Genomic DNA, 27,898 nt, shown 5'->3' on the forward strand with positions numbered 1-27,898 from the left:
TTGTAAAATTACTTCGTACATTGTTCATAAAGTAATAATGCAAATCCTGTATTGCGATTAGCTCATTCCCTGTACGTATATATAACTCTGTCATATTTTGATTGTTTAAGTACGTTATATACATACTAATTCTAATCTAAACTAAAGGAAATACACCTCAGTTTAAGAATAACTACGTACTGATAACTGCGAGAGAGAGATCCTGAAACCCTGTGTTGATATAACCAAGTTGGATCGTTCCCATCATTTGGGATCTATATATGTGGCTTGTTGTATAGCTAGCCTTGTGTCCTTGTGTGGCATTTAGAGCACTGAGTTGATAGCTAGTTGGATAGCTACGCTTGTGTTCCTGTGTGGCATTTAGAGCCAGGTGGGTTGTGTCCTGTTTTATAATAGCTTTGTTGGATAGCTACGCTTGTGTCTCTGTGTGGCATTTAGAGCAGGTGGGTTGTGTCCTGGTTAACTTTGATAGCAGACGGGTTGAACCTGGATAGATACGTACGAGAACATGTTATGGAGTATGGCTTAACTACATTCAGGCTGGCGTCTCGTTTACCCAGAATAGACTGGGGGGGGCCTTAATGTGATACATATCTATAACTTTTAAAACATTTTTGGAAAGCCCTTGGACTCTACTTAAATAATCTGCGAAAAAAAGCAAATTTTCAAACATTATTGCAAAAAATGTGCAAAAAAAATACGCGAAATATGATAAATCATACATTTTTGAAAATCCCTTGCCACGGCAAATTTAAATATGCATAAATATTTGCAAAATGTTTTAAGACAAAATTTTTATTCAAGGAAAACTGACAATGTGCAAATTCTCTTCAAAGGCATCTATGCGAAAATCTATGCAAAATTTCTTTGCAAAAATTGTGCAGTCTGTTTTCTTTTGTCCGAGGCTTTCCAAAGAGCTATACAAAGTCTAAATCCAACGACCGGAAATGGGTCTAAATATAGATTTAGTCGAGCAACGGTAAAATAAGGCATTTAGGCAGTATGCCTGAGGACTCAAACAGTTGGTATATAGGCCCCGCTTCAAGTCAAAAGAGAGAGGGGCATTTGATAGTTAGAAAAGTCCCAGTGAACCCCCCCCCCCCCCTACGGCCGGAATAGGGTTAAGAAACAAAAATCATCTATAACATGGTTAAAATTAACCATTACCATGGCATGTACCCAAAGGATAAATAGTTGGTAAATGGCATATACACAAAGGATAAATAATGGTACATGGCATCTACACAAAGGATTAATAGCTTGTACATGGCATGTACACAAAGGATAAATAGCTGGTACATGGCATGTACACAAAGAATAAATAAATGGTACATGACATGTACACAAAGGATTATTAGCTGGTATATGGTATGTACCCAAAGGATAAATAAATGGTACATGGCATATACACAGAGGATAAATAATGGTACATATCATCTACACAAAGGATTAATAGCTTGTACATGGCATGTACACAAAGGATAAATAGCTGGTACATGTCATGTACACAAAGAATAAATAAATGATACATGACATGTACACAAAGGATTTATAGCTGGTACATGGCATGTACACAAAGGATTATTAATTAGTTAAGTCAAACTAAAGTAAATCGCACGCAAGATTTAAATCTTGTCGCATAAATTTTCGTCTAGTTTACAGTGATATTGTGCAGATTCAACAGGTTTGTGATTTATGATTGACAATGAATAATCTAATATTTATTCAGAAAATAATAATGGAGGATTTCACCGTTGCATCTTCATTGGATTGGGGTCCAGGAGATTCGGATAGGTAAATAAATTATTATGGATTTCCTTCGTCGAGTTAAAACAAATCTTGATTATAGTATAATACTTGAAAATGGACCGTTTAAGTTTTAAATTGATCACTTAATATCTAATGTGTAAATATATTCTAAATATGAGTATCGGGTAGGGCTGGGCACTTTTGGCCTTTTTTCAAGTCGTTTTACAACAGGTAGTTAATATAGCTAACCATTAGTCGTTTCCATTTTTCCAGGAACCCGTCCTTTTCAAGCTAAGAACTGAACGTTCAATTCTTTGATGATATTTTTCTGTTTTTCATAAAGCTACCGTTCATTAACGATTTCAATTTTACTGACACCGTTAAAGGAAATTATTTCAGAAATTGTCGTTAACAATTATTTTATGTAAAACTAGCGGGAAAATTTCAAAATTCAAAGATATCAAAACAGGTCAAAACTTTAAACACTGTAATTCTAAAAACCATGGTTTCGTTCATAACTAATTCAAAATTAACCCTTTTTGCCGATTTTAACGAAATCTCCTGTTAATTCTCAATAACGAAGCTTTGCCCAGGTCTATTCATGGAACTTATTATTTAGGATCCTAGTCCCTTCTGGAGTAGACGAACTAGGACTGCTAGAAGACCAAATGGAGACCTTAGACTCCAACTCCAGGATAATTGGACAGTTTAATACCTCAACACCAGGACAGGTCTTTTGTTAGTAAATTCTTTGTTAGTCCCAGCGTTCACCCGACCCTGTCGTAAAATACGATTTTAGCTAAAATTGGACCATCGAGGTTACAGTGTATAGAGTGATGCTGTACGATAATTCCATTAGAGGCTCAGTATGAGACCAGTGTAATGTTCCTGTAATGATAATTCTTTACAAATGGTACAGGCCATGTATACTTCCAAAGGTCAATTTGTATATTACAGTACTCGGGGGTGATTTCTGAAAATATTTAAATGGAGAATTTTTTTTCCATTTAACTATTGAAATCCACTCCTCCTTTATCGTGTGCAGGATTACATTATTACAGGAAGACGTACTTTTACAGTCTTTTACAGAGCAATATTTCATCGTTAATAAACTGTTCTATGAAAACTGAGTAAAATTCAAAATACAAAACCTCCCCATATACTTGTACTCCGAAAGCGTGCTGCATATTTGATATTTGTACTGTATGAATAGGCCATAATCTCTTAACATCCTTTATCAGTAAACTATCCCAAGTGTACACTCATGCCTATACACACGGAGAGGTAGCTGAGGAGATCCATCCCCCTGAGGTAGACCCACTCAACTTATAATTTCAAAACAGAACTGAGAACATCGTCGTGGGTCTTCCAAGTGGCAAACAAACAAACAGACAGACAAAGATTACAACTTTATAAACATAGATACAGGTTACCTACCCAAAAATGATGAGACTTCAAAGACGACAATTATGCATTTTAAAGACTCTGTTGAAGACAAAAGTCTTTAATTAATTAGGAGATAATCACATTTAAATAGCTTCAGTCTTATTCTTCTTAGGTCACCCTATAACCCTGTATACCTAAGATATACAAAATATTTCTATTATATTTACTATAAACTCCACACAGACAAAAGGCATTTTAAAAAACTGTCTTAAAATAAGTTTTTTTTCTTTTGGACACAAGCCACAAACTGTATTGTATAAGGTTTTTCTATTATAATTTCCATATTTCCATTTATGCAAAAAGGTTTATATAATACATTTGAATTATATAATTAGAATCTGATGATAGATAGTTTTAATATTTAAAATAAAAGCAAGGTGTAAAGTTAGGATTATACATATCATTAAACATTTTGTGTGGCTTCCATGTGATATACATCATAGAAACTAGATGTTATGAAAATTTAGGAAATTAATATATCGATACAATTTCAAGGGAATTGAGTCTTTATCACAAACTCTGATTTTCTAATATATATGTTTGCAATCCAATTTCGTAGACGTTAGATATTTCAAACTATGAATTCTGTTAGATCAAATAGCCTAAGTTTGAAATATCAAGGGTTTCCACCATTAGGTTGCCAAGATATAAGAATTAGAAAATTTGAGTTTGTGGCAAAAACTCAATTCCTTTTTAGTTTAAAGGGATTGTAAGACAATTTGTCTTATCAAGGATGATACTATAATATACTTTTGAATTTTGGCACGCTCGATTTTGCTGTTTTGACGTTTATTAAATACAAACAGACAACAGACAAGCAAAATATATATATATAGCTTGTTGTTCATATTTCATATTATTTCATATTTTTATTCAACTACAAAGCACGAGATAATACAAATAAAAAAATCACAATTTACTATGTAGTTTGGACCCGCCTAACCAGAGTAGGTTGTTTTAATTGGTTGGCCCACTATAAACGAATGAGAATTGCAGATAAAAACAATGTACATTGTACATTTTAAACATAAGAATGATAATAAATCAGGTAAAAGGTAAGGAGGAGGTGAGGGAGTATAAAGAAAAGGGAGGATACTCAGCGTAAGGGTTGGNTAATATTTGCAAACACAAAATTTTCCTTGGATGGCTCCTTCAGATATGTTTCAAAATTAACATTAGAATCCGGAATATAACTAGACAATCTGGGTCCAATGTTCACAAAAAAGTCATTAAAACCCTCTGCTATTTCAGCAGATCCCACAAAACTTTTTTCATCATCAGTGAAAATATCAGGAACTGAATGACTTTTTTTCTTAGAAGATATAATAGAGTTCAGTAAAGACCAGGTCTTTTTGATGTCTTTTGAGTATTCTGTAAATTTTGAAGAAAAATAACTAGTCTTGGCCTTTTTTATTGTTGTGCGATAAACAGAATTATATTTTCTAAAAGTTTCTAAATTGTTTGTAGTTGGATTCAGGATTTTTTTCTTAAATAATTTTTCTTTTTGTTTTCTTGACACTAGCAAGGCGGAAGTGAACCAAGGGTTAACAGAATTTTTATTTTTGTTTGGTTTATATTTGATAAATGGAAAGCTTTCTTCATAAATATTATTTAAAGTGTTAGAAAATTCAGAAAAGGCTGTAGAAGGATCTTCATTTATCATAACATGAGTCCAGTCATTGAGTAACAATTTTTCCTTAAACTTGGTTTTATTTTCGATTGAAGTGTTTCTAATTAGAACTGGTTTGCTACCAATATTATCTTCATGTTGTGTACATTTAGACAATGAAAAAACGGGTAAATGGTCAGATAAACTTGAGTAGATGATTCCACATTCTTTTGACTCAGGATCTGAATTACTAAATATGTGATCTAGTAATGTTGCAGATGTTTGAGTAATACGTGTAGGGAGTGTAATTAGCGGAAGAAGTGAATGTGTTAACATATTTGTTAAGTATTAATTCCTAAAGGCATTTTCTCAAGGTCGACTTCAAAAGTGACAATTTCCCAATTAAAATTTTCCCAAATGTGCATTTCCAATGCGGCAACTTCCAAGCGCTGAGGCTAGGATGGGCCAGGGGGTTGCAATGTAGTTTCAGTAGAAGTAAATATTTCCATTTACAGATCGCGCCGATATAAGGATTCATCTCTAATTGGAAAATGAGATACATAGAAAGATAAATATTACCGCCATACTATTTCTATTGGTTCCCTCTTCTAGCAAAAATTTAACCGTTTAAATGTTAGTTTTCAATCGGCATTTTTTTCGTAATTATAAAACTCAAAATTTTGCGGATTTTTAAAATAAATAAATCTGAATTTTCTCAATTTTAGACATACAAAAACCTTCTCTGAGGTTATGTGAGTTGTCACAAAACACGATACGAGCCGGGGTAAGATACATAATTATTCATTAAAAGAATTATATTTCTAGACAATCCTGCCTGATCCTGGTATTGGATTCTGGGTAGAGGGTGTTCTAATGGTAACTTTAGTTTTTATTTATGTTATCAATCACGCTAATTATTACCAGCAGGAATAGGGTTAAAGATATGTCCATGCTATTCCCAGTGTCTATCTATTTATTAGCAGACAATTATTAAGTTTAATAAATCTGTCATAGATTCCTCCAGACTTAGCTCACGCACTTATGCATAGGTCCGTAGGTTACAGGTTTAATTTGGTTAAGATTACCATTTTTTTTAAAAAGTTTCAAGAAGATAATCTGTATTATATAGAGAGACATTATTTTTAAAATTTGAGCGATTTGAGGTGCTTACAGTTCTAAAATATTTTGAGGTACAGGGCTGCCCACAAAGTATGATACTGTAAAGAAGACAGGAAACAGTCAGTGTAAATTAAGTATAATCGTCACTGAAGTCTCAACCTTTGTGGATGACTCTGTACCTATCATAGATAAAAAAATTTAAAAATATTAAAAGACAATTTTAAATAATAATTTTAACAAGATTTTAAATATCTCAGATTCTCGTGAAGGCTCCCAATAATTATGAACAGTAATGCTTAAAAAAGAACAAAATAAGATACCCATCCATAACTTTGTTTAACTTGATTGATCCAAATCATACACTTATTATTTCAACCGAAATTAGAATTTAAACTATTAAAATCTTAAAACTTATAATTAAAAACTGAGATTCTAATTCAGGCTTTTGTCGGAGTTATTGGCATAATTGGCAATATTCTCGGATTCATCAGGTTTTCAGTCAAGTCTGCGGACAAGGTGAATTTTCTAAAACCTATCATCATTTTAAATTTATTTTTTATTATTTACTAGCTCGAGAACCAAGTGTTGCTCAGAATACTCATAGATACTCCCACTGCATACTAGCGCTTGGTCGTAAATTCAGGGGACATTAGTTCCAAAACTAACACTTGGCGCATTTCTAACATTGAGTAAAAGTCGATAATATAAACTATGACCAACATTTTATTAAACACGACGAGGACAGTAATTCCCAATTTTAAACTTTTTTTAAATCGAAATTATAAAAGTAGTTCTTTTTATATTAAATTTCTTGACCGTTTTCAAGACAATGTTAGGTTTTCCATTTGCGAACATATCCTGAATTTGAAAGACAAATCCCACTTTCCCGTTTTTGAGTATAATCCACAATTCAACAAAAAACTCACTTTCATAACTTACAAAATAATCATTGAAAACAAAAATTATCTTATGAAGACTAAATTAACTTCTGAATTATTTCTCGAATCTAAGTTTCCACATTTTATCCGTTAAATTAGAGAATATTGATGATTTATTTTCAAGCATTTTAAACAAACAGTTTCCCGCATTTCTAGTTAAATCTATATTGTAAGAACAAATGATATTAATATCTTGATTTCTAAATGCTGTAATGATTTTTAAATTATAAAAGAACAGTTTGTTTTTATTTTGTATTTTGTTATATTTCACCTTATCAAAATATCTTGTTTTGTTTCATAAGTGCTTAAAAAGACTTGAAAATTGACATTCCGATGATTGTCTCAAAACCAGGATATGTTTCGAAAACGCGACATGTTCGAAATGAAATCAAGATTCATCAATAACTAATTTTCACACCTTATTATTAGCTTAAAATTTACATTAATTGATTCAATATGTAGTTTTAGCCATTTTTTATAAATATATAGTATAATTTTGTTCTACTCGACTTGGATTTAAAGATATATACTCTAGAAAAAGATAACTTTGCAGATTTGGCCCAATTCTAACAGTCAGTTTTAATGGGCCAAGTGTTAGTTTTGGAACTGATATCCCCTGAAATTAGGATTTTAGCTGTTCCCCAATAAAAATTTCAGGAAAATCTGCGGCTGAGTTTATATCGGACAAACAAAGATTACAACTTTATAAATTCTGAGATTTGAGATTTACATGAAAAAATTTGCAGCAAACATTACAAACAAGGATGGTGTAGAGAAAATCTTGATCTTGCTCATGTTGAAACAATGATGGTGTAGAGAAAATCCTGATCTTGATCATGTTGAACCAATGATAGTATAGAGAAAATCTTGATCTTGATCATATTGAAACAATGATGGTGTAGAGAAAATCCTGATCTTGATCATGTTGAACCAATGATAGTATAGAGAAAATCTTGTTCTTGAACATGTTGAAACATACATGGTGTAGAGAAAATCTTGTTCTTGATCATGTTGAAACAATGATGGTGTAGAGAAAATCGTGATCTTGATCATGTTGAACCAATGATAGTATAGAGAAAATCTTGATCTTGATCATATTGAAACAATGATGGTGTAGAGAAAATCTTGATCTTGATCATGTTGAAACAATGATGGTGTAGAGAAAATCTTGATCTTGATCATGTTGAAACAATCTTTTGAGGATATTTTAATATTGAGGTTAAACGCTTGAATCCTTGATTAAAGTTATCCCCGAAGGGTGTGACCACCACGGGTTATCGAGGAGAAAATAAAGTATTCCGTAGATCTGCATTTGTGTTAATGCACAGTTTATAGTTAAGATAGAAACTTTTGTCGGCTCTGAATTTATTTTGCAAGATAATGCCAAATATAGAAATGTTTTTTAAAAAAATATAATAATTTTGTTAGAATACTTCGTTTTATTGAAATTTCGTCAATTTTATGATACATATTTTCCGTTGATCAACAATAATAAGATATTTACCAATTTCTTACTTTAGAATTATTCTAAAAATTAGAATGTTTTTCAAGCCAGTGAATAATTCCTTTAATGTCAATATCACTATTTTCTGAATAACTGTTTTGCTTTATTTTTAAGAAATAGATATATCATTTAACGACGTTATTAACATCTTTGTAATCATACAGTATATCATAATGTTAGTTTCTTAATTCTGAACTATAGATTTTGATATTTATTACAATTCTAATAGTGTTACGTTAATTCAACAATTCGTGGATCAATTCCTAACAATATCACAGTGATCTAACAATTCTAACAATGTTACATTAATCTAACAATTCTAACAATGTTACAATAATCTAACAATTCTTGAGACAATTCTAACAATGTTACATTAATCTAACAATTCGTGATACAATTCTGACAATGTTACATTAATTCAACAATTCGTGAAACAATTCTAACAATGTAACATTAATCTAACAATTCATGATACAATTCTGACAATGTTACATTAATCTAACAATTCATGATACAATTCTAATAATGTTAAATTAATCTAACAATTCATGATACAATTATTTAGCAATGTAAAGATAAATAATTATTTATTATATTTAGAATTTCCACCAGTTGATGAAGATGTTGGCAGTGTTTGATTTTATTTATATCTTCACAACTCTCTACCTCTTCTCCATTCCACACATCTATCCACAGTAAATATATATCTATTCATATCTATTTATATCTTCACAACTTTCTACCTCTTCTCCATTCCACACATCTATCCACAGTAGATATATATCTATTCATATCTATTTATATCTTCACAACTTTCTACCTCTTCTCCATTCCACACATCTATCCACAGTAAATGTTTATCTATTTATATCTATTTACATCTTCACAACACCCTACCTCTTCTCCATTCCACACATCTCCACAGTAAATATATATCTATTTATATCTATTTATATCTTCACAACTCTCTACCTCTTCTCCATTCCACACATCTATCCACAATAAGGGAGGGGGTGAATGGTCGCCGTGAGTCCCGCGAAATGGTCTCCAAGCCTTTGTATTCGCAGATGAGTATTAAAATGACCTGACTCTACGTATTTGCAGATATAATAGAAAATAAAAAAGTTATAATCTTTAAATAGTTATGCAGTTTTTTCTTCAATATCCTAAAAATAAATATAAAAAACATATTTTACTAAAATTTGTTATACATTACTTTTACAATATCTATTCTAAAGGATATGGGTAGCGCCAGGGTAGCGCCAAGTCATTTTAAATTCTCATCTGCGAATCCAGACTTTAGCAGAGCAGAACTTTTTGTAAACAAATATTGCACTCAAGGGGTGGTTTTGCGTAATTCCTTATTTTTTTTTGTTTGTTTTGATCTGTGAAAATAATTATTAGATATATTCGTAAATGTTGATATTTAGATTGACAACCTACGATGCTTATATCGAGATCATTCCTTTTGGACTTCCCTTGGCTCAAATTGGACTCACAGGTTAGCTATCATAGTCCAGTTAAATACTAAGGTTAGCTTTCATAGTCCATTTGAACACTAAGATTAGCTTTCAAAATCTAGTTAAACACGAATATTAGCATCCATAGTCCATTTGAAAACTTTAAGGTATAGCTATCATAGTCCAGTTAAACACTAAGATTAGCTGTCATAGTCCATTTGAACACACCAAGGTTAGCTGTCATAGTCCATTTAAACACTATGGTTAGCTTTTTTACTCCATTTAAACACTAAGTTTAGCTTTCATAGTCCAGTTTTACACTAAGGTTAGCTTTTATAGTCCAGTTGAACACATAGGTTAGATTTCATAGTTATAGTTGAACCCTTACGTTAGATTTCATAGTCTAGTTGAACCCTTAGGTTAGATTTCATAGTCTAGTTGAACCCTAAGCTAAGGTTAGATTTAATAGTCTAGTTGAACCCTTAGGTTAGATTTCATAGTCTAGTTGAACCCTAAGTACGTTAGATTTCATAGTCTAGTTGAACCCTTAGGTTAGATTTCATAGTCTAGTTGAACCCTAAGCTAAGGTTAGATTTAATAGTCTAGTTGAACCCTTAGGTTAGATTTCATAGTCTAGTTGAACCCTAAGGTTAGATAGCATAGATATAGTTAAACCCATAGGTTAGATTTCATAGTCTAGTTGAACTATTAGGTTAGATCTCACAGTCATAGTTGATCCATAGGTTAGATTGCATAGTCCATTTGAACTCTTAGGTTAGATTTCATAGTCTAGTTGAACCCTAAGGTTAGATTTCATAGTCTAGTTGAACCCTTAGGTTAGATTTCATAGTCTAGTTGAACCCTTCGGATAGATTTCATAGTCTAGTTGAACGAGGGGAGGAAGGCCAGCCACAACAATTTCTTGTCTGAGCCACATTCTCCTCATTTTCTCGTCCGAGCCACCTCGGAATCCTCTTCCTTCGATTATGTGTGTTAAAAAGTTTCCAATTCTTGAAGATAAAACTATTTTTTTTAAAATCTAGCCACGTCAGGGCATAACATATTGCAATGATTATATCATGTTTAAATCTTCAAACCCATGAGAATGATGTCAAACTTTATTTAGGTAAATTTTAAATCTCTTCTGGCTAACCTTTGTGATATAAAATAAATAGCAAAATATTCGGCATATTCTGCCTATAATTTTCCCCATGGAACCACCCGGAAAAATTCTATGGTTTTCACTATAGTTAACAAAAAAGATTGAAGTTCTATAAACTTGGAATTATTTGCGGACAATTTTCTTGTTTTACTAAGTACAACCTATTGCAGTCAAAACATAAACAAACAAAATGTGAACATAGCAGACGAAACTCTTACAGATTACAGCTTTCTCAGTAGGTATTACTATACTAAATCAAAGAATTAGTTAAAAAGACGATATCGAATTCGTCACTGAATTCCCATGTTTTTTGGGACACCCTTTACTGAAAACATTTTTAAGATCCCGACATTTCAACATTTGGACTAAAAGGAAAAATAGTTCTATAAATCCAAAAAGATTATCTATTTGATGGAAAAATAGTTCTATAAATCCAAAAAGATTATCTATTTGATGGAAAGATTTTCATGACAGAAACAATCTCAAGAACTGACGAGGGTCAACCCAGTCCGAAATATATTTTCAATAAAATGTGGATCTAACATCTACTTTATTTACTCTACAGAGGTTTGGTCCATCATCATCACCAAATTATACGGCGATAAATAATCGCTTCAGATCGTTACTAATCTTACTTCTATCTGTTGCATCTATATGGAGAAAATTGTTAAAAACGTCTCATACCGTAAAAAATCAAATTAATATCAAACAAATAATTTAGAAGATTATTTATCGCCGTAAGCCTATACCCCCTTTTTTCGCGAACACTTCCTTTAAATGCACATCGAATTGCTAAAATTTCGTCCTCTTATTCCATAGTTTTATGGGCCCCACTGTAAATCATTAGACATTACATAATCTTCTCTGGAATTTAGTTTTTATATTATATACAGCATGATTTTGTTCTTCTATTTGTATTAATTTTGGATATATATACTCTTATAGTTTTTTTCTTCTGTTTAACTGTACCAATTATTTAAATTGTGTACGTTCTCGAAAATAAATAAATAAATAAATAAATAAATAAATATTATTAGTGTTCCCTCCCCCCTTTTCCAGAAATGCATCTAGCTAAACGTATGAAACCAAAATGAAGGGTTTAGAATTCAATTTTAAACAAATCTCTACTGGCTTTAAGATTCTCCGGTGGAGAGAATAATGCATATATTCAACTACAGAATGAGAGCTAATTCTATTCTTTTTTTTCAAATTAAATTCTATCTCGTTTTGGTTTTTAATTCAATAATCTTTAAAATTACAAAGATGTCTTTCTATAAATGTTCATCAAAAACGCATTCGCCAACAAAAAAGTAGACTTGAAAAAAACAAAGAATTTTGTTAAAAGTTTTCAAATGTGATCGAAATTGACAGCTTTCTGGAAAAGGACCAATCCTTAAAATGAGTGTGCTTTATCAGTAAAGTATAATGTTTTAACGAGTCACACTGGTGTCTTAATATAAAAGAATGCTAAGTTTTCCAGCAGAGACAATAAAGAATAATGTCGGAATTTTTTGATTATTTTAGATAAAAAAACAATATTAATTTATGATATCTATAAAATAAAACAAGACATCCGTACATTTATATATGCATGCAGCGTATTGCCGGCCAAACGGCTGGACCGATTGGGCTGAAACTATGTGTGGACACTCATGGGTGGCCGGGTGGTATTAGACTAAAAAAACTCCAATTTTTTTCAATTTTTATCTCTAATTTTTAAAACAAAAAAATTTCCACGGACAACGCCGGGCTCTTCAGCTAGTCCTTATTATTGCACTATTGGAAAAGTAACTGAGCTATTGTCACAAACTAAACTGATGATATTTCAAATTTAGACATATTTCGATTTAACAAATAATATTTCGAAATATCAAAGGACTACGACAACGGGTTGCAAAGATTGAAACATAATAAAAAAGTTTGCGCAGATTATCATTTGATATAAATCATTAGCTCCCTCATTGCTTGTGTTGATAAATAATAAATAATAAATATATTTTATAATTTCATATATTTTATATATTTTAAATATTTCATATATTATATTATAGTTTAGAAGTAGAAATATGGTTAATGTAGGTTTTAGAAGGGTTTTATAATTTATCAAAATAATGCTGAACGTTGCCATAAATCTTAAGAAAGTACTGTGTCAAAGTTAGAAGTGAAAATCCAAGGATACAAACCATTCTGAGAGTAAAGGTCGGTCAAAGAAATTGAGTCTTTGCCACAAACATAAGTTTTTGTATCCCTATATCCTTCCATTCTGATAATGTAAACGTTTGATATTTTAAACTTTGAATATTCAATCTAACAGGGTTCATAGTTTGAAATATCTAATGTCTACGACATTGGGTTCCAGAGATATAGGGAATTGCAAATCAGAGTTTGTTACAAAGACTCAATTCCTTTCATGTGACCCTCAATATATAGAGGAGCATATATCTTGATAACCTTTTCTGATCAACAATATGGGAGATATCGTCGTTTGTCTAGCTTGAAAATAACAAGATCCTCCATTGGTTCTGTAGCATAAATATGTCGTTGTGAATTGTACATGCCACTCTATAAATGGAGGGTCACTCTAAAATTGATTTTACAGTCCCTTTAAAATTCCGGAGTTTAATTTAAAGATTGTGAGCCGCGTCTTAAATCCGCAAAAAAATCGGTTTCAATTGAGGGCCGGCTTAAATATTGAAACATTGAACACTTTTCAAAGCCGCGTCTCAAATTTAAGCCGCGGCTCAAATTCTTTAGATTCGGCCTCAGGATATCTCACTCCTTGATGGATCGAGACGATTCTATTCAAAACGTAACATTTTTATATAGATGTATTTCATACAGAAAGTTTGAATTGACTTCTCTGCTCTCAAATTAAAAGTTTTGTATTTGGGAATCTTGGGTTACCGAAAATCTGGAGTTGATGGACGTTACACTGGCAGCCGTAGTACATTTGATTTTCCGATCCGGGTCAACCTTTCCGGTCCCAGTTTGCACTGAACCGCACGGACATTGGGTTAATAAAGAAGACCATCAACAGGACTGGCCTGTGCAACATGGTTGACACGATCAGACTTTATGCTTCATATAGGTTTAGTTTACTTTTACTAAAGGGGCAGAGGTGCGTGGTTAGCAGTTAAAGCTACAAGATAGTTTATCATGTTTAAATACAAAATTAGCTGTTATTTTCATCTTTCCTTTTCCACTCTTTTTTCCACCTTGTTTCTCTCTCTCTTTCTTCTTCTTTATCATTCTTTTTCTTCTTTCTAACTCTGTTTTGATTATACATTGTAAGAATAACTTTATTGTGGGAATCAAGAATGTATAAATAAAATACCCGTATTGGATGTCGAGATCGAGCGTTCAAGATTGATGATACTCCTCGCTAAAAAGTTCCGATATATGTATAGTTTAAATCTTTTGAAAAACATTTTCTATGTTTGATCATTTCCGATTGTTTCCGGATAAGATCATAATTACGCTAAATCATGCAATGCAAAATAAAATCATTATATCTTTATACAAGGTTAAAATTGGAATGTTTATAAAACTAGATATTTTTATATAAAAGGGCAGGTTTCTCCAAAATATACAGTAAAACAAACAACGCGCGTTTCATATTATATTATCTAAATTCTTCTAAATCTTAAAATGCAAAAAAAATGCAAAATATATAAATAGGTTGTAAAGTAAATTCTACAATGCAAGTAAAAATCAATATTTTTCAATATTTTATCTTTTAAATAGTTTTGAAATTAAAATAAAGCTAAAAACTATATTTATCAATAATATATTTGTTTTAAATATGGGGAAAAATTTAATAAAAATAAATACATTTCCTTTATTTTATGATGTAATTACTATATTTCAGGATCTATTAACAGTATTTCTGGATCTATTTACCGTATTTCAGGATCTATCTACTGTATTTCAGAATCTATTATTGTATTTCAGGATCTATCTACTGTACGGTGGCAATTGCTGTAGAGAGGTACACAATCGTGTGTCACCCCTTCTTTAAGGTATACTACAGTCGTCGTACATATCAATACAATAAAGATGAGTTTTTATTTCAATTTTGATTTCTACCAAGCTTTCCAACATGGATACACATAAAATAAACTTGGAAACAATGAGAAGCTATCAAATAAAAGATTACAAGTAAACTAGCTTTTAATTAATAAAGGCTTGTTAGAAATCAAAACTTAAAAAGAAAAGTAGTCTTCATCGTATTAATATAAACAAGGGAACTAATAACTCACCTTAAACCCTACTTTTATAATTCTCAAATCCTTGTAACCGAATTTCAAACATTGACTTTTTGATCAAGCAGAATTAATTATTTGAAACAATTTAAGATCTGATATCTATGGCGTATACAGGGGAGTTCGTCTTGGTTTTTTTTTTAAATTTTCCAAGGGGAGTAGTTACCCACCCCCCCCCCCTGGGTACGCCTCCTTCTGATGTATATTATCATCTGTTTGGAAATAAATAGAAAAAAAACTTGACAATGAGTAATTCATTCGTTAGATTTTATTAATATTTTATTTCTTATGGTCTTCCGGCTTACAGCTATCTACTTTCTTGAACGTTCTAGCTTTCAGCTTTCTATTTTCTTGAGCCTTTTAGCTTTTAGCTTTCTACTTTCATGCGCCTTTTAGCTTTCAGCTTGCTTATACTTTCTTGAGCCTTTTAGCTTCCAGCTTTTTACTTTCTTGTGCCTTCTAGATTTCAGCTGTCTACTTTCTTGAGCCTTCTAGCTTTCAGCTTTCTACTTTCTTAACCCTTCTTGCTTTCAGTTTTCTACTTTCTTGAGCCTTCCATCTTACAGCTTACCACTTTCTTAAGCATTCCAGCTTTCAGCTTTCTACTTCCTTGAACCTTCCAGCTTTCAGCTGTCTACTTTCTTAAGCCTTCTAGCTTACAGCCTTCTACTTTTTTGAGCCTTCCAACTTACAGCCTTCTAGCTTTCAGATGTTAATGATTCAGATGTTTTCAGATTTAACTTTACGATGAGTAATTGATTCGTTAGATTTATATAAATATTTTATTTCTTATGGTTACATTTCTTAACAAACAAAATGCTAAGTTTATTTGACTGAATTTCATTTTTCTCTAATGTTAATTCTATTTAGTTCTCTGCTGAGTGGAAAGCAAGGATGTATTTAATCCCAATTGTCGTCTTTTCCCTTCTCTTCAATCTGCCAAAATTCTTCGAATTAACGGTAAAAAAATCTTCCAAATGATTCTTCTCTCACGCCCCCCCCCCCCACACACCATCGCATTTTTAAAAATTAACCCCACTCAATAAATATCATCTATCACGCTCTAAAAATCGCGTTCTTTAAAAAATAAATCTTTTCTTCAGACGAACGAAACTAATTTTAGGGGTAAAATAAAAAAATTTGGGTATAATATAAAAAAATGAAGAATTTTTTATACTTATTTTCAAAACTTGATCAATTATATCCATGAGCCATTTGCATAATGTTCACCCCTAATTATTTCATATTTTTAATGATTAAACTTCGAGATTACAATTTCAATAAATCATCGCCAATAGTTTTTAACTGAGCTATTAGCTTTGTAACCTTTTATCTATTTATCTATTTATTAAATATGTAAAATTCAATTCCGTACCTGAACCAATGTTATAAATACAAGATATATTTGTTATACAAATGTTAACATGTAAAACTTAACGGAAAATAAAAATATTCAGTTTTAAAAAGCTTTGTTATCTTCTAAAGTTCTACAACAATAATTTTTATAAAACTATTAATTTTATATTATTTAAGACTGAGTACGATTACATAAACAAGGAAGGATTTAAGAACTTGACGGACAAATTTAACCAGACAGAGGTTTGTATTTTATTCGAAAATTAAAAAAAATATTTGTTTATTTTTTTATCTTTGATTTAGTTCTCCCTAGAAAACCTGACTGCTGAAGACTGGATCAACTTCCAAAACGAAACTCTTGGCCAACGTCTGGTTAGAAATGTTCAATTTAAATTGTGCGCGTGCGCGCGTAATTTTAAATGAGCCTTCATGGAAAGATGGCAAGGCCCGATTAACAAAGCTATATATGATGAAAAATGTGGAAGATAGTCGGTTTGTCTGACTGGAAAAGGGTTTGATTCTGATCATTTCTATATTGTTTAATTTTAGCAAGAAATGCTCAAGCCGTTTTTGCAGAGTAAACCACAAATGAAAGTTAACAGATATAAAAGTAAAATAGCATTTTCTCACAAATTCAATAATTTGATTTTATGACGCAGTATAAAAATATTTCTCCATCCAGTCCTGTTTAAACTAAATATTTATCATTTCTTTAATAATTTATGTTAAAGGTTTTAGAAAAATTTGATTATGAAGATTTAATTCATAAAACCACTTTTAGAAATTACCCTGCTCAAAAAATACATATTACATTACTATCTATCTATCCTTTCATCTATCAATCTATTTATCTATCTATCTTTCTATTTATCTATCTATCTTTCTAGCTATCTATCTATCTATCTATCTATCTATCTATCAATCTGTCTATCTCTCTATCTTAAAAAGTCCTGTAATAGGTCAATGTTTTCATATTATTTAAGAATATAAATCTTCCACTGTATATAATTGTAGTTGTACACTTATTCAAAACCTTTAAAAGACTTTTTTTCCTGAAGACCCAAAGTTTTTATCTCCAGGTTTTTACCCTGAAACTTTTTTCCCGTGACTTTCTTACATAGATTCTAAACAGAGGGGAGAGAAAAAAAAATTTCTGATTTAAAGTTTAAAAATTCCATATCTAATTTTCCAAATTAATTCAAACCTAATATTTGTATGTTATTTCCAATAATTCAAACATCTACAAATTATTACCAAAATAGATAGTTTATGTTTTAATATAATGAAGTTTAAACAGAATGGAAAATTACAAAAAAAATCTGAAATTTTGCTATAATCGAGCTTTCAGATAAATTTCAAAACAGTTTTGGGCGCAAGCGCAATGTGGATTCGTTAAACTGAAGTACAATGTCCCTCTTGAGTGAATTTCTCAGGTTGCATTTTAATTAAATACTTTTGAATAATTTAAGACTAAAAATATACAATGAATCTATCTGTAAATAGTGAATCTAGATCAAATTCAATATATCTGTATCATGACATTTAAAAATAAAACGTTATATTTCATGATTTCGCAGTGAAGGTTGATGATATACTCTCTGTTTGAATATTTAATTTAATTTAATTTGGCTCAAATTCTTTAAACATAATAGGTTCTTGTATACATAATAAGTTTAAGTATCTGTTATAGGAGCCCCAGCAATTAAAATCTATCTATCTATCTATCTATCTATCTATCTATCTATCTATCTATTTATCTATCTTTTTATCACTTTGTATTTATCTACACATCTAACTATCTATTTAATTATCACCTTGTTTTATCTATCTATCTATCATCTATCAATTTTATTATTTCAGAGTTTAATCCCAACACGGCTGCGGAGTAATCAAACCTACATCCAGGTATTTATACAAATTAAAAAAAACTACGGTTCATTTGAAGTACAGTGGAAGACGATTATAAAAATACAATGAAGACGGCTTTAGAGTTAAATTATGATAAATATCAGCTGTTTAACAGCGTGGATACACATAGTCACACAAGTCAAGGGAAGCTGTCAACTAAAAAAGCTTCTCTGTGATTACTTGTAAATTTGTAATTCGAAATAAGCTTGTTATCAATCGAAACTTAAATCAAAAAGTTGTCTTCATTATATTGATATAATCGCCTAAGACCGTACCATCTTTTGGTCAACACAAGCTAAGAATTTGTACGGTAAACTAACAGACTTAAGAAGAAGGTATTTTGGCTAGTTTTTGTAAGTTTAATAAAAACTTTTTATCAAAACTGTATCTATTTGCTTCGATTCATCTTTTCAATTAATCATTAAAATGAAACAGATCGTTAGACAATCACTTTTGGATCGTTTTGGGATCGTTATTTCCAAATATTTTCTGTCAGGGTCAAAATAAAAGAAAATATTAAGAATAAAATATTTTTATCGTCAATTCATTCTCAAAAAATTCATATTAAAACTTTATTTTATTTTGATTCGCAGGATAAAACAATCAGTCGTATTGATTTATAAAAACTGGGTAAATAATTTATTTTTCAACCATAGTAAAAATAATATCCGCATTTTTGCAAATGTGGAAATGAATATTTGCAAAATTTTCACAGCTGTGAATTTTATTGAACAGGAAAAGGAAACACAAAAATTATATAATTGTATAGGCCTGCTAAACCACAATTTAATCATTTTCTTTTAGTCCGCTTCAGTTTTCGCGAACACTCACTTTATTCAAAATATTTAAATATCTAAATATTTATACTAGACCTGCTCCATGTATCTAACCCTTAATGTTAAATTTACGTATGAAAGTATATCAATTATAAGAAAAATCATGTTCTAACAATCATACATAAAATGGGATTAAAAATGGCAGTGTTCAGAGCAATTTTTATTAAGTTTTATATTGATTAAAATGGTTTATGAAATTGTTTATTTTACAGCACAGTAAAATAAAGGAAATGCAGGAAAGGTTTTAAAATAAAATCCTCTTCTAGGAGACTATCATCATGATTAATTGCATTTTTTCTATCTCTTGTATATTCTTTGAGTTATGTAAAAAGATTTTTGGGACTTAAAAGCGATAATCCATGTATATGTGGGATCCCCTAGTGTATTTGTTGGATTTATTCATTTCTAAAGCAATAAGTGTTTATAAATGCAGGAATACCTACATACCTACCTACACCTATCTACCTACCTACCTACCTACCTACCTTTCTACTACCTACATACCTACCTACCCCTACCTGCCTTTAATTTATATACATAATTACCTACCTATTGAAGGTTTACCTCACCTACCTGAACCTATTCATCCATGGTGTAATCCCAATCCTGGCGCTTCTCATCCTCAATATCCGGATATACTTCAGGTAATGCAATGCTATTGCTAAAGCCCCAAAAAATGAAACTTGGGAGTTTCGTTCATCAATATATCTCTCCTAAATATCCGGCTCAATGTAGAGTACATAAAAAAACGTAATCTAAAGTTCAAAACGCGCAACGATTTCTAGATTTTTTCACGTCCAATTTTATCATGAACTCCATAATCTTAAAAAAATACGATAAAATAGTTAGACGAAAAAAAAATGTTAAGAAGGCTGGACAAAGAATTTCAAGAAAGAAATCAATTTTAACCGGAACTTTGATGTATAGGATGAAAAATATCCTTTCAAAGATTTAACAAGGTTTTCCATTCACACGTTTGAAAATCATTTAATGCTTTGCAAATTCTCTTGAAAAAGCTTTAAATTCTTGTAGAAAGGTTTGTTTCATAATTGTTGTGTGTTTGCTTTGTTGTTCATTTTTGGTTATAAATGTTAAAATAAAAATTACTTGTGGATGAAGATACTGTCCGATCACGCCGATCAAAAGTATTTATAGCCGATCAATGAATAGGATATTTTAACGTTTTCAATTGATTTTCTCTTCATGCAATGTGGATTTCTGCAAAAAATAAAAAAATTATCTTTTCAAACTTTCTTTGCAATTTGAGATTCAATTGATTTTGCATCCACACAAATATATTGAATTTGTTTTATCCATTTCATTTTTATAATTTCTTTTTCTTTTTAGGATTAAAAGTCTAGTCTCCACAAACTTTCTGCAGGTAAATTTTTTAAATGAATTAATTAACCAATCAATCCATTCATGATTGACATCTAGCAACAATTTAGTGGCATCTTATTGTTTTTGAAAATTCAATTTTATGAAAATCTAATTTAAAAATATCTAATTTTCAATTAACTATACACCAATCCATCTGATATGAAAGTTTTAATCAATTATTATATCTAACCTAAATCAATATCATACAGTAGACTACTAGACACAATCGACTTACTTTAAACTTCGGTGCACATTGTACAGTGTACACTGTACAGTGTACACTGTACAGTTTACGATGCTTAGTAAATGTATTGTAAAATAAAGTCCAAGGATAGTGCTTTGAATTTGCAACTGAACTCAATTTCAACAGAGCAAAATTTTCCTTTGAAAGTTTAAAAAATGTTGCATTTCATCTGATAAATATATTCTAATCAATTAAATCAGTAATTAAGATTTTAGTTTCAATTTTACAAACTCCATTTGTATTGAAACATGATGGTTTACGAATTTGACAGATTATCAAAGAAAACTTTCGTTTTGGGAAAAAAAATCAATTGGAAAATATTCATAATTGGAAAATTCTAAGCATATCATGATTTTAAAAAGGTATACATTGAAAAACAAATTATTGAACACTTTATTTAAAACGTCTTCATAAAATAGGAGATTTAGGCCTCAATATTGCAAACACATTATATACAAGAACTAAACGTTTTTATCATTTTTGTGAACACTCCCTTTAATAAAAAAATGTTCAGGGACCTTCTAAACGAGAGCTAGCCCTTACTCAAGTCAGTCTCGTTATCGTAGCAGGTAAAATAAAGCTTTATTTTTTAAAAAGCCTAATTTTAAATTAATCATCACTTTTTGCTGTTATTTAGCCCTCAAATTACAAAATACCTGACTTCATATTTAGCAAAAACATTTTTAATGGACTGAAAGCTATAATTCCCATTCACAACCATACCCCTAAAAGCTTTGTTTGATCATCATTATGTTTATCATCATCATTATCATCATCCTCATCATCATCATCAACATCATTATCATCTTCATCATCATCATTATCATCATCATCATCATCATCATCATCATCATCATTATCATCTTCATCATCATCGTTATCATCATCATCATCATCATCATCATCATCATTATCATCTTCATCATTATTGTTATCATCATCATCTTCATTATCATCATCATGATTATTATCATCATCATCATCATTATCATCATCCTCATAATCATCAGCATCATCATCATCATCATCATCATCATGATTATTATCATCATCATCATCGTTGTCATCATTATTATCATCATCATCATCATCATCATCATCATAAGCATCATCATTATCATTATCATCAGCATGATTATCTCATCATCATATGATCTTTGTTTAGTATTCCTTGTATGTCATGGTGTAAGATGGATTCCCAATCTGTGGGAACTCTCCCATACTCAGGAGGGTCAGGAAATGGTAATTTTTCTCCTCAAACTTATCAAAAATCCTGAAAGTGTCTAACAATGGATTAAAAAAAAGTTCAAAGTAAAGTACGGTGCAATGCATTTCAGAATGAACCTTTCTTAAATGGTAAAAATACATAAACAAGTTTTTAGTTTAGAAGTTTCTAGATAATTAAAGGGTAATTGGGGGGGTGACTGTTTTATCGCAATACTCCTCTTTAATGGATTTGTCGCGTGTTTCATGTTGAGAATGCACAAAATGTATATATTCTGATAATCTTTTCATTTACAAATATTGTGTAAAGAATTGTTATAGCTTGCATTGATTTATAATGATTTTAATTTATAATTGCTTTTCTTATTCATATATTTATCCTTGAATGGATCCTGTAATCCTGCAATAAAGTTAGATGTCGTCTTTGTTACAACGAACAAAACATTTATACAACTTATAGAGACTTCTCTCAAAAAAATCTTATCAGCCAAGCCTTATTTGGCATGATTAAAAGTTTCTGGAATAAATTCATTTTGGCTGACCCTCCCCTAATACCTCACTGTGCTCCGCCCCCCCCCCTTTAAGGCTGGTCTGGTTAAATAATAATATAAAATTGTGCATAGTGGTTTATATTTCGTTTTTTTCGATATTATATCAAATGATTTACAGTGAACATTTTTTAAGTATTTCTTTTATTTGTTTTTATTTTCTATTCTTAATTTTTGTTTTTTTTAGAGTGAAATAGTCTGGCCGGCGTGGATCACCAAGGAAAAAAACTTTTGAAAATGATTAAATCCTTAAATCTGTAGATTTTAAATCTTTTTAAGTTTAAATCTTTAAAATATACCTTTGTGTGAAATGTTTTGACAAGATCTTTACATTTCTGCTTAAAAACACTTATTTTCTCTTCTTGAAACCCCGGTTTAAGTGGAGAAAAGGATGAAAGAGGTTTTTCTGAATGAATTGTGTGCTAAAGGGACTGTTTTCTGAATGAATTGTGTGCTAAAGGGACTGTTTTCTAAATGAATTGGGTGCTAAAGGGACTGTTTTCTGTATGAATTGATTGCTATAGGGACTGTTTCCTTTATGAATTGGGTGCTAAACGGACTGTTTTCTGAACGAATTGTGTGATAAAGGGACTGTTTCCTGAATGAATTGGGTGCTAAAGGGACTGTTTTATCTATGAATTGGGTGCTAAAAGGACTGTTTCCTGAATGAATTGTGTGATAAAGGGACTGTTTCTGAATAAATTGGGTGCTAAAGGGACTGTTTTCTGAAAGAATTTGGTGCTAAAGGGACTGTTTTCTGAATGAACTGGGGGCTAAAGGGACTGTTTTCTGAAAGAATTTGGTGCTAAAGGGACTGTTTTCTGTATGAATTGGGTGCTAAAAGGACTGTTTTCTAAATGAATTTGGTGTTAAAGGGACTGTTTTCTGAATGAATTGGGTGCTAAAGAGACTGTTTTCTGAAAGAATTTGTTGCTAAAGGGACTGTTTTCTGTATGAATTCGGCGCTAAAGGGACTGTTTTCTGAATGAATTGGGTGCCAAAGGGACTGTTTTCTGAATGAATTGGGTGCTAAAGAGACTGTTTTCTGAATGAATTGGGTGCTAAAGAGGCTGTTTTCTGAATGAATTGGGTGCTAAAGAGACTGTTTTCTGAATGAATTGGGTGCTAAAAGGACTGTTTTCTGAATGAATTGGGTGCTAAAGGGACGGTTTTCTGAATGAATTGGGTGCTAAAGAGACTGTTTTCTAAATTAATTTGGTGCTAAAAGGACTGTTTTCTAAATGAATTTTGTGCTAAAGGGACTGTTTTCTGTATGAATTTGGTGCCAAAGGGACTGTTTTCTGAATTAATTTGGTGCTTAAGAGACTGTTTTCTGAAGAAATTGGGTGCTAAAGGGACTGTCGGTCTAATTTAAATTTACTCTCAATTCACAACAGTTTCCTTTAAGCTTCATCTAAGTAATAAGGAAGAGATATGTCTACATAGATTCAGCCTGCTTATAAAAAGTTTCATAAATTTTTAAGACGCAACGCCTTGGGCTTTGAATTCACCCACTCTAACTTCACGCACCCCTTACTATTCAATTTAAGTAAATTTAACCTTTAAGTCTGACCGCGTCAACCTTGTTGCACTGCAGCTATTCCTATTATTTACCCAATGTCCGGTCTCTACAAACTGGGACCGGAAATTGGTTGACCCAGCTCGGAAATTCATATGTACTATACGGCTGACCGTGACTCACTTTTACTTTATTCTGGACCTTTACATGTACAGTTTAGCACTCTAAAGCACATGTTGTTAGCTTTGGTTTTTAAGAAGTAAGGAACTGATTTTTTGCCACAAATTCTGATCTTCTAATACCTAATATCTTTGCAACCTTATGGTGTAAACCCTCAATTTTTCAAACTGTAATTATGTGATATAAAAGAATTCATAGTTTGAAATTTCAAAGGTCTCCGAAATTGAATTGCACAAATATTGGGATGAGAAACTCAGTTCCTTTGCAACATTTTTATCGATTTTTGCATGAGAGCTATTGTGAATCTGACTTGCCAAGAGAGAATCCCTTAAAATGAAATCTATCGTTGTAAGGGGGAGTTTTTTTTAAATTTTAAATTATTCATTTAAATCTGAAAATTTTATTACTATTTTAAGATATTTGAATATTAATTTCTGTGAAATTTAAAGTTTCAGCCCTATTAAATATTCAAATTTGAAAAATTAAAAATCTTATCAAATTGAAAAGTTTTTTTCTAAAGACGGTTCAAGTCTCACATGTTCTTACTGTTCTCAACTCATCTGTAAACTTCTATATCTATATTGTAAAGCAGTACAGGGGAAACAGGTGTATATCGTTTTATAATTCTAACTTGGTGTTATATATGTTTAACATATTGTGTAACAATACAGGGGGAACAGGCATGAAACAGGTATCTATTGTTAGCTATTCATAACTTGTTTTTATGTATAATGAACGTTATAAAACATTATGTTAAGGTGAAGAGCACTAAGTCTGCCGATATTCTTTTCTTACATTGTTTTTTTTTTTCAAAACACAATATTTACCCTTTTAGCTATTTCTAATAATGTATTCCTCTACAGTGATAACCAGAAAACTCTGAAATAGAAAGAGGACTTTTAGTATCAAGTTATAACTTTTAACTAGTTCAATGAGCATGAGAAACAGCAATTTTTCAGTGTAAACAGTCCAATTTCATTTAATTAGTGACTTGATAATTGTCTAGTATAACAATTTGCCTTGTGACAATATCAAATAAACGTAAGAATTGCTATAATGTCGTCTTCATATTCCATTATTTCTGTTTCTCACCGTATTGTATTGCAGTACGGTGACTGAATATCAAGATGTTCCGAATGACACTGTCTGCAACATTGCTCGGGTAAGTTGAATTGTTGTTTTTTCTTTCAATTGTTTGTTTGTATCAAAAATAAAGTGAAAACGAGGAAACCAAACGGGGTAAAATTATTTGCAGAAGCTAAGCCTGGGAAAGGTATATGGCCTGGCGTAAAACTTTAGCCTATAAAAATGTCTTTTTTTAATCTAGTTAAAAACAAATCACATGTAGTCTATTAATCCACGTAAAGCACCCATAAAAGACTAGTTTTGGATGATTAAATTATTTTCGTAGATGCTGTAGATTTCCCCAAAATCGCATAATTGCAACAACAACAAAAAATAACAACAGTAATTGAAAGGATTCTTTGAAAACGAATTATAAAATTAAATCTATTCGCTAGAATACACAAAATAAAGTGCTGCGAGTCTGCTCTTAGTTTTCAGAAATATTGTTTTTTTACTTTATGGAAAATCTACAATTAATCATTCAAAAACAAATTGTACATCACAAATTTTAAGTAGAAGATAACTGAGATTTTTAAAAATTTAAAAATTTAAAATTTTTTGTAAAATTTTTTTTAGTTTTTTTTCCTGAGAAAAATTGATCGATCTGTCTAAATCCTTGAAAAGTTTGATTTTAAAGCTCTTGGCAATTCTAAAACTAAAACCATCTCAAAATAACTCTGACAAGATCTCGATATCTCAGAGAAATGAGAAAATAAACCAAAATATTAAGCATTTCAATCGGCTGGTTGCAGAAAAGATATTTTTTAAATGTCAAAAAAAAATATTTCACAAGATTTCGTGCTAACAAGGAAATTTCTCAGGAAAAACAAATTAATGTTTCAAATTTCCGATAAGGTCCATGCATTTGTAAAGACTATAACCTTGATAAATAATATTTTTTACTAGATGCTATAGACGACTAGGCTTTTATAGGCGCTGTGAACCCTCTTTTCTTATGAACAATTTTAGATTTTAACTGTTGCCCCGAAAGTCGCCATTTTTAATCGATTTGGCGGGATTTTTCTGTGTAATTTGGTGTATTTTCCCGGTCAAATATTTTCAATTTTGATATTCCATAAATTTTTCCTGGGGTCATGTTAGTTGCCAATAAAAATTTGTGCCCAATCTGTTTAGCCGTTTTGACGTTTATTAGGCACAGACAAACAAACACCAAGAAAAGCAAAATATTTATCGACAAAACTATTTCAGAATGAGAGCTTTCAAACAATGAACGGTGTACAGGATACATACGTCTGAGAGTTCTTCGGGTACATCAACATTGTATTCAGATTTGTTCAACGCATCAACATTATCTTTAGATATGTTCATTATATGAACGTTATGTTTAGATATGTTCATTATTTGAACGTTATGTTCAAATCTATTATTCTAAATTCAAATCTGTCCGCCTAGATTAAAATGGGTTTAAACTCGTTCAAACTCTTAGTAGAGACTTCAAACATTTTGATATGGAAGGCAATTTTGAAAACCACGGACATGCTGTCTTCTTAGAAGTTAAAGCTGCTTAAGCACTTTGATAGTTTCAATCATCAGAAAGTTTAAAAAGTAGTTTAGCCTGATTGAATACTTCAGAAAAAAAGTATTAATCTGTATAAAAACTTTGTTCATAGGTTATGCTTATAAAACTCTTAATAGCGGGTGAAGTGTTGAGAATAGCTCTCTTGAACACTTTGTTCAGAGTTTATGTTAGCGGATGTTTAAGACCTCTTGAACACTTTGCGTGGGGGTTATTTTAGCCATCTTAAACACTTTGCTCAGAAGATGTGTTATACCTCTGTAACACTTTGCGCAGAGGTTGTGTTTGACAACTTAAACATTTTTCGCAGAGGTTGTGAAAGACCTTTTAAACACTTTGCGCAGAGGTTGTGTTAGACCTCTTGATTACTTTGAGCAGAGGTTGTGTTAGACCTCTTGAACACTTTGCGCAGAGGTTGTGTTAAATATCTTGATTACTTTGAGCAGAATTTGTGTTAGACCTCTTGAAAACTTTGCGTAGAGGTTGTGTTAGACCTCTTGAACACTTTAAGTAGAGGTTGTGTTAGACCTCTTAAACATTTTGAGCAGAGGTTGTGTTAGACCTCTTGATTGAAGACTTTGGCTGCACACACGACCCTGAGCTAACTACTTATATGCGTTGATTGATTGATTGCATGATTGATTGATTGATGCATAATTTTGTTCGCAATTAATTATTTAAACAAACTTTTCCATGAAAATATAATTTTATTTTCAATTTGTTTATCTGCATTTTCTTAACCCTATCCCCGCTGGGGTACTTGAAAACCAGGATACGCTGGGGGGGGGGACC

At 31.1% G+C, this 27,898-nt stretch overlaps 1 protein-coding gene across 1 annotated transcript; it reads left to right on the forward strand.

Annotated features, from left to right (window-relative positions):
- Positions 1 to 1,733: 1,733 nt before the first annotated feature.
- LOC111713515 (FMRFamide receptor) lies at positions 1,734 to 27,796 on the forward strand. The gene is made up of 19 exons (XM_023488380.1): positions 1,734 to 1,794; positions 2,369 to 2,480; positions 5,630 to 5,680; positions 6,365 to 6,439; positions 8,966 to 9,060; positions 9,796 to 9,866; positions 14,939 to 15,006; positions 16,120 to 16,209; positions 16,783 to 16,848; positions 16,909 to 16,977; positions 18,466 to 18,510; positions 19,908 to 19,993; positions 20,697 to 20,730; positions 21,488 to 21,542; positions 22,139 to 22,215; positions 22,933 to 22,965; positions 24,965 to 25,050; positions 25,552 to 25,606; positions 26,779 to 27,796. Exons 1-19 carry the CDS (start codon positions 1,739 to 1,741, stop codon positions 26,824 to 26,826), a joined length of 1,272 nt encoding a protein of 423 aa, XP_023344148.1. The 5' UTR covers positions 1,734 to 1,738; the 3' UTR covers positions 26,827 to 27,796.
- The last annotated feature ends 102 nt before the right edge of the window (positions 27,797 to 27,898 follow it).

The sequence above is a fragment of the Eurytemora carolleeae genome, unplaced genomic scaffold (assembly GCF_000591075.1).
Source record: "Eurytemora carolleeae unplaced genomic scaffold, Eaff_2.0 scaffold1068, whole genome shotgun sequence".
In the NCBI taxonomy this organism is placed as follows: domain Eukaryota; kingdom Metazoa; phylum Arthropoda; class Copepoda; order Calanoida; family Temoridae; genus Eurytemora; species Eurytemora carolleeae.